Source organism: Oryza sativa, chromosome 10 (genome assembly GCF_034140825.1).
Source record: "Oryza sativa Japonica Group chromosome 10, ASM3414082v1".
Taxonomy (NCBI): Eukaryota; Viridiplantae; Streptophyta; class Magnoliopsida; order Poales; family Poaceae; genus Oryza; species Oryza sativa.
In genome coordinates, this window is record NC_089044.1 from 2,426,348 (window position 1) to 2,434,995 (window position 8,648).

At 38.0% G+C, this 8,648-nt stretch overlaps 1 protein-coding gene across 1 annotated transcript; it reads right to left on the reverse strand.

Moving 5' to 3' along the window:
• Nucleotides 1-3,822: 3,822 nt before the first annotated feature.
• LOC4348075 (uncharacterized) lies at nucleotides 3,823-8,373 on the reverse strand. The gene is made up of 3 exons (XM_015758364.2): nucleotides 7,055-8,373; nucleotides 6,293-6,339; nucleotides 3,823-4,037 (listed from the first exon to the last, which is right to left on the reverse strand). The coding sequence occupies exons 1-2, from the start codon at nucleotides 8,304-8,306 to the stop codon at nucleotides 6,314-6,316; spliced, it is 1,278 nt and encodes a 425-aa protein (XP_015613850.1). The 5' UTR covers nucleotides 8,307-8,373; the 3' UTR covers nucleotides 3,823-4,037; nucleotides 6,293-6,313.
• Between the last annotated feature and the right edge of the window lie 275 nt (nucleotides 8,374-8,648).

Consider the following 8,648-nt stretch of genomic DNA (forward strand, 5'->3'; position numbering starts at 1 on the left):
CAACGGCTAACTTGAAATAGAAAGCCATGACGGCATCCATGCCGGCCACAAGGCTATGGGTATTAGTCCTTCTGCGCCGTCCCCAATTCTAGCAAAGATCAAGGAGGAAGGGAGAGCATGGGTCAAAGCAGGGGCTGCAATCCTACAGGAGTTCGGAATTTTGAGAGATATCACTTAATACCTGCTTTTTGCCTCTTCTTTTGTGGGTTATTTGTTTGTTTTTCATCTAACCCTTTATATATCTCACTATATTTTTTTCCTGCTCTATTAATATATACAAGGCAAAGCTTTTGCCTTCCTTCAAAAAAATGGGTATTAGTCCTGAAGCTGTACATGCAGTGCAATGTGTGGTACAAAGGTGAGGTGAGTCACCGAACGCAAAGATGACATGGTACAGCGTGGTGTGTTGGATGCTTGCGTCAATGATATCGAACATCAGAGTTTGAATTTCTTCTCATGTAGAGATATGTAACATTATAGTATGTAAAATATTTGCATTAAATTATTGGTTTTGTATCTAGGCGTGTTTAATCAGAATTAGTGGCAACATAGGTAGCAGGACATCATTGAGAATAGTCACATATTATATAGCATGTTATTCAAGGCTTAAAAAGAATCTATGAATACTAACCTATAAGAGAACAAGTAAACTAGAACTCGGTAAATAGAGAATAAACAAAAAAAATGATAATAACTGGAACTTTGGGGTAAGTATATATTGTGTGCAGTTTTTCTAGTGACTTAAAAGTGACAATTTTCCACTGAAAAACTAATGTGGTTCCTTATAGTAAAGAACATACTCACAAGCATATCACTAACACAAAAAACTAATGCAATACAATACTGTAGAGGCTTTTCCCAAAAATGCCTCATAAGTATCTTATGGTGTCACTATAAATATATGCCTTGTGGCATTTTTTATATTAGTTTTTCTGGCTATAAGAGAGTTGAGGCATTGCTAAAGTCAATTTTACCACAACCATAGAAACAAAATGGGAAAAAATATTATCACTTGCTATTGACAATCGTTGTGATCATGACCTGTTGCACTAGATAATTTTTATCTTCAATCCAATAAGCATCTCGATCTCATATCGTTGCATGTACATATGTGACTTGTGTTACTTATATTAGTTGCTTAGCATATATTAACATCTAAGAAGTGCCTCTACAGAGGTTAAAATACTTTAGAAAATGCCTTTAAATATTATGTAAACTTTAAAGTGCAGAAAGGATGCCTATAGGAGAAAAAAGTTCACAAAGTGTCTTTTATTCAATAAAAGTAATCTAGGCAACTTTTAAAATATCTCTAAAAAGTGTATCTACAATTTAGAACTCTTGATTTAGGCAATATTTTTGCGGGCTCTGTTTTCGTTGCTAATTTCCAAAAAAATTCAGAAGTTGCCCTACGCCACCCTTGTGCGCAGCGCGTACTCAGTCATAGCCAAGCTAGCTGACCATGGCGAAGATGACGAAGTCTAGGAGATCCACCGAAGTTCTGATCAATGCCAAAATGTTTGTCTCCAACTCAAATTCTAGGATTTGGGTGCTAATTAAAAAGCTTAGAATTTGGCACCCTCCAAGATGCTGCCAGAGAAATATCCCAGCTGGTGCATGTATTGCTGTGGTTGCTTGTAATTGTGTGCTACATTTCTGGTAATTGAAATGAGGGGCACACCCTTGATTTTTTTAAAAAAAATGTTGTTGCTAGAAATAGTTACTTGAGCCAACCAGAACATTAACATATAGTGGCTGAACCCTGGCCTGCCTATCTCATTAATTTTAAATGGGTTTTCCAAATATCACAGAATGTTCAGAATAAATTTCGGGAAAAATTGAAATTCAAACAACAAACATGGAAAAAATAATGAGGAATTTCATTTGCTTTTGCTAGCTCCTATATGGTGTTACTTATATACCTTGTGCGATATTGTTGTCTCCTTGCATTTTATGAAGCAAACAAGAAAATTTCAGAAATTTGTGGAAAATTAATCTAGGAAAACTTTACTTCATTATCCAATATTTGCTTTGTGAAACCCAAGTCACGGGCCAGCTGGCAACACTTCAGCCATATTTTTTCTTCTGATTTGCTGTGAAGTATTCCAAAAACTTATGTTGTGAAATCTATAAGCTAAAAAAATTCAAACCTAATTATATTAAAAAAAAGTGTTGCGCTGCACCGTTTTAGATAATGGAGATGTATTGCAACCAATGCATTTTTTTTATAACTGATAAAAAGGAAAACATATATTAAACGTGTGCTTATACATTTGAATGCATCATGCCATGTTAAATTTTGATTAAGGGATGGGTGTAAAATTAACTTCTCTTTAGATAGAAGAATAATCTGTTTCTTTAAGCAAGGAGGCTGATAGCCAGTATACTAGTTTAGACCTTAAATAAGATATCAGTTGTACTACTATATATTAAGTTAGAGGATTGCTTTTCTTATTGAGTCGGTTATATATGAGAATTTTGGAGACCTGGAAGGCTAGCACAAATTAATACCACTCAATCAAATCTTTATTTGGCAAAAGCTTAATTTTCAAAACAAAATTCAGTCTGCAGGCACCCAAAACATATTTAAAAAGAGAAAATGGAAAGGCGTGGTGCAATCAATGCGCAAACCTAATTTGTGCGACAAAATTAAACGACCGAGCGAACATATAATCTCATATGTGGACGATTGGTTTGTGGATGGAGATTTCCCTCATGTTGAGATATATACTAGAAACCAAAGAATTTCAAAAGAGCTTATAATTTTCTTACCTCTGTAAGACTGTTGGTTTCAATAAATGCAAGCAGGGTCAGATGCCCTTTTCTGTCTAAAGTTTATGCATGGTCAAAAGATGTATGAAATAGAGAGAGGCATGCAACTCAAATAGTTTTTCATGGAGTTAACAAATCATATATGTGTGTGTATGTGTGTGTATGTGTGAGTGTGTGTGGGGTGTACATGTGTGTGTGTGTGTGTGTGTGTGTGTGATCAAGAATATGCACACATTGATATTATATAAAAGAGTATAATTTGATGGTGCCATAATTCAGGGGCCTTAATTTGTGTTCACTTATTACATAGAATTCATCAGAATTAAGCCATGGATGTATATTTTCATACTAGAGGCTGATAGCCAGTATACTAGTTTAGACCTTAAATAAGATATCAGTTGTACTACTATATATTAAGTTAGAGAGCTATGTACAGGATTGCTTTTCTTATTGAGTCGATTATATGTGAGAATTTTGGAGACCTGGAAGGCTAGCACAAATTAATACCACTCAATCAAATCTTTATTTGGCAAAAGCTTAATTGTCAAAACAAAATTCAGTCTGCAGGTACCCAAAACATATTTAAAAAGAGAAAATGGAAAGGCGTGATGCAATCGATGCGCAAACCTAATTTGTGCGATAACCAAAATTAAACGATTAAACGAACATATAATCTCAGATGTGGACGATTGGTTTGTGATGGAGATTTTCCTGATGTTGAGATATACATTAGAAACAAAAGAATTTTAAAAGAGCTTATAATTTCCTTACCTCTGTAAGACTGTTGCTTTCAATTAATGCAAGCAGGGTCAGGTGCCCTTTTCTGTCTAAAGTTTATACATGGTCAAAAGATGTATGAAATAGAGAGAGGCATGCAACTCAAATAGTTTTTCATGGAGTTAACAAATCATATATGTGTGTGTCTGTGTCTGTATGTGTGAGTGTGTGTGATCAAGAGTATGCACCCATGATATTATATAAAAGAGTATTATTTGATGGTGCCATAATTCAGGGGCCTTCTTCAATGATTGAAATATGTAAAAAGCAGCGAAGTGAAACAAAACACATAATTGCAGAAGCAAATACCGAAGCACACATGTTAATTACAGAAAAGTGCATCTTACTATAATTAATTAAGGTCTCATCAAACAACAACAAATTACTTTAAATAAATCATCTAATTCCGAGAGTTTTCAGCCAGCCTATTATATATTAGCTTAATGAGCAAAATCTCGGTTATTCTCACGTCATCACCTTGCCATTGCCACCTGTCATTAACAGAACATGAAGAGATTAAGGGCTTGATTAATTAGTATTTATGATCATGCAAGCATGCATGTAACATATGACTTTTATGTTCACTTATTACATAGAATTCATCAGAATTAAGCCATGGATGTATATTTTCAAAATCATAAGGATATAGTATAGAGCGAACAATGTTGCTACATGCAATGAGGTTATGTCAACCCTTAGTAGTAACATACTCATTATTTGGAGATAATAATAAAAACTATTATTCCACCAACATAATAGCTGAGACAACAATTACAGCTAATAAACAATAATAATAACATTTAAAAAATTATAGAAAGAAGAATATTTAAAATGTATAAGTTCACAGAGTTATCGCACTTTAAACGAATCCAAATGTGTGCCAATGCATAACCACAACTGAGAAAGAATGACTAAAATAAAAATATCTAAAAGTGACCACCGTGCTGTTCTAGTTATAACTGTATACTGCTAGTTTTCAGGTTTTAAGATTGTCTGATCCAAAAGCTTCACCAATGCATAATTAAGGGACAAAAACAAAATGTTATAGGAAAAACAAAAGGCAATATATTTCTGACAATATTTACTAGAGAAGTATTATTATTTTTTTCTATATGTGATTCTAATTACTTCCTTCCAACATGATTGTCACAAACTTATCCACAGCAGGAAGGAAATAGCTAGGATTTGGTTATTGTATATAGCTCCATTGTGTTGCCATTTCCGATTGATTATATGCTAAAGAATATACATACTTTATATATCATCAAGTAAATGGAGTATAGAAATCATGAGTTTACGAAAGAAAAGATGAAACTATTAACTTATGTAGAAAGAAAAAGATCTCGAACATCCAGTGTAATTTATGTAATGGAGGGGACAACTAATGTCTTGCACTTATCAATTATATATATGTCACATCCGTAAGACAATATAATAAACTCTACTCATCTACGTGAAAAAATATATAATATATATTAACGATATTCAAAATGGCAAAACATACGTTTGTGGATCATATCATAACGCCAAAAATAAAAGATGGCATTTCAAATAAGCCGTTTGTATATCACTTGGACACAACTATATCAGTTGATCTTTAGAACAACAAGAATTAATGTTGTTATGAAAATTTTAAGGCCACTTCATATATAGCACCTGCATTACTGTTACTTAGAATACAGCTTAATTTGTTTTAGATTACATGGACGGATAGCTACAATAAACACATTATATGCATACAACTCCATTACAGTGAAAGGATATATATATATATATATATATATATATATATATATATATATATATATATATATATATATATATATATATATATATATATATATATATATATATATATATATATATATATTATATATATATATATATATATATACACATATATACACATATATATATATATACATATATACATATACATATATGTATATATGTATATATACACACACATATATATATATACATATATATATATACATATATACATATATAGATCAAATACAACAGACATGAAGAACAAAACATAAACAGGAAAAAAATAATCAAACACAATGGCGTGGATATAAATGGGTTGTATGGTGTACCATCAATATCGATCATATGTACGCAGTAGTATAACTTTTATATCATATCTTTTGTGCCTATAGTAACAAACTAGCTAGATATAGCAGATTTTCCGATGCAATTTTGCATAGATATAGATTTTCCGATCCAAGTCTTACATTTGTTTTCATAAACACAATTGTATTTTGGGACTGCATCAAGAGCCTAATTTTAAACCATGAAAACCTACTACTAGCAAAACATTGCTTTAGGATTCAGGTGGTTCACCTTTTATAAATCCAACATAGGCACTATGGATTACAGAAATTTGTAATATGTAAAAACACAACATACAGCCTTCATTTATATTGTACTTATCTGTTTGAATTAATTATATCTGTCCAAAGAGCATGGTGAAAACGTGCTACTCCCTTCAGTCACAAAAAGAAAGATGAAGTGTGGAATATGGACAACCATATACTATTTCAAAATGCATATTGAGCTACTATCCTACTGTTCTTTCTAAATGCAGTTGAAAAAGAAACTAAGTTAGAATATTATAAACTTATTATTTTTCAAGCAAGATATACAAATGCATATATATTGTCATTTTCTGTCAAAATATTATTAAACACTAATTAGTTATCTCGATCTTATGTTCATGCAGTTGGATAAATCAACTTACTTTTCCCAGGAAGGAGTAGAATTACATAATCATGGCTGCACTTCCACCTGAAAAATTTAGATATGCTCTGAAATATGTTTCATTAATATATATATATTTACACCTATAATAATGGAAAACCATGATAACAAACCAAAACAAAAACTTGCAGTTAGAGTTAAGAAAGTGATAATAGACTATAAGTAAATGTGGAAAAGCACAAAACACACAGTTAATTAAACTTTTCGTCAATATATAGTCTGCTTAAAAACAAAAACAGTGTAAGCACATGCGTGAGAATTAATATTGAATGTTACTGTTTCCAATAACAAACGATAAGCATTTGCAAAAATACTTTGCAGCGCCATCCGTATTTAATAAGGTACAAATAAGAACACATGGTTTAGGTTCATTGAGTTTATCAAACAGAAATTTTCATGTCAAATTCCAACTAATAAGTCCTTATATGACCAAGATTTGCACATATGTAACTAACAATTACAAAAGGAGAAGATTTTTTATAAAAACAAACAATTGTTACAATGTATGTCCTGTTTATACGTAGTACGGGTTGATCATTAATTCTGACTAGTGAATTATCAGCGTGTCGTAACTCATAATTAATTGATTTATAGTCAAATTTTTTAAAGTTTGGTATATATCAGCCAAGTTCAAAACAACAATTATTTTCAACCAAGAGCATAATTTAGGTTCATTGAACTTTTCAAAATTTAGTGCCCAAAATTAAGTAAAGCTATGATCAGGAGTATATATGTTATGTACCTTGAGGGAGAAAGAAGCTTTTGTAGGGAAAAACGAATTGCATCCCCCTACAAACAGGTCCAAGCACCTTGTGGTAATTCATGGTGTCAAGCTGAACAGCGAACACCCCAGCCGCGGTCCACACGTACCCCACGTTCTCATCCTCGTCCAGCGCCATCAACCACACCAGAGGCATCGGCTTCGCCGACGCCGGCAGCTGCGGCGGCGGCGGCAGCCGAGCGTTGCGCAGGGGGAGCAGCGCGTCCAGCACCACGATGTTGCGCAGGTCCCAGGTGGACGCGCCGTGGGTGTAGTCGCGCAGCGTCCAGAGCTGGAGGATGTACCCGGACACCGCGGCGAGGCCGACTCCGCCGCCGCCGCTCCTGGGGACGACGATGCTCAGGTTGGCATCGTGCACGTCGTCGAACGCGTCGGCCGGCACCAGGATCTCGTGCAGCTCGTGCGTCTCCAGGTTGAACGCGACGAGGCCGTGCGAGATGAGGTGCCAGTAGAGGGTCTGGCCGATCAGGACGCTCGGCCGGCCGTCGATCACCGACGACATCTCTGTCGCCGCCGCCTTGGTCCACCGGAACGTCGCCGAGTTGTAGACGAAGGCGGTGGAGCGCTTGGTGGCGGCGTTGCTCGAGACGAACACCACGCGGAACAGGTGCGGCCGGAGGCGGAGCTCGTCGTGGCCCCCCGCGGCGGAGACCACGGCGGCGTTGCTGAAGTATGCCGGCCTGTACTCCGGCGCCGGCGGCGCCGGGATGTACTGGCGGCGGCCGAGCATGGGCTCCAGCACCAGGAGGCGGAGCCGCGTGGGGCTGAGGAGGAGGACGCGCCCGCCGCGGCAGCCGATGACGTGCCACTCGGCGTCGTCGCCCAGGGCGAGCACCCCGCCGGGATTACGCGCCGCGGTGGCGCGGCGGCTGCGGCAGCGGCTCCGACGGCTGTCCCCGGTGCCGTCGACGCCGACAGGGATGAAGCGGGTGTCCGCCCAGGGGCCATGGTTGTGGTTGCTGAAGAAGCCGACGAGGGGAGCCCCCGGCGCGCCGCCGTGGAGGTCGCTGAACCGGCGGAGGAAGCGGCGGCTGGTGACCACGCGGCGGAACCGGCGGCTGACGAGGGAGACGCGGCGGAGGCAGGCCGGGTGCGGCGGCAGCCGGAGGAAGATCTCGGCGAGGATGTCGTCGGTGAGTCCCGCCGCCGCGTCGTCGGCCGCGCCTGCACGGCGGCGAGGAGGACAGCCACAGCAGCTGATCGCGGCGCCCATGGGGATCGAATTGGGGATCGATTGATTGTGTTTTTTGCGAGCTCGGTGTGATGAAGCTGCTGCTCACACTATGCATGCAATGCTCTCTTTGCTGCCTTAAAATGCTCGGGGGTTTCCGAAAATGCCCCTGGCTGCACGTGTGTTTCCCGATTTGCCCCTGGCTGCTGATGACTCACTGGAGATGGAGTGACGCCACTGGAGACGCTGTCTTCTCGTGATCAGAGCCCGGTTACTTACGGCCAAGATTGTTGGTAGGTCTCTCATATGGTGCAAGCTAGTGCATGATGACAATGACACAGCTTGCGAAATAAATGTTTTTTTTCTGAAATTTCTTTTGGCTTA

Excerpts from the sequence above, each read along its gene's own strand:
- LOC4348075 (XM_015758364.2), bottom strand. The coding sequence starts at position 8,306 with ATGGGCGCCGCGATCAGCTGCTGTGGCTGTCCTCCTCGCCGCCGTGCA. Across the intron at positions 6,340-7,054 it reads AAGCTTCTTTCTCCCTCAAG|GTGGAAGTGCAGCCATGATT; the intron begins GTACATAACATA and ends TAAATTTTTCAG.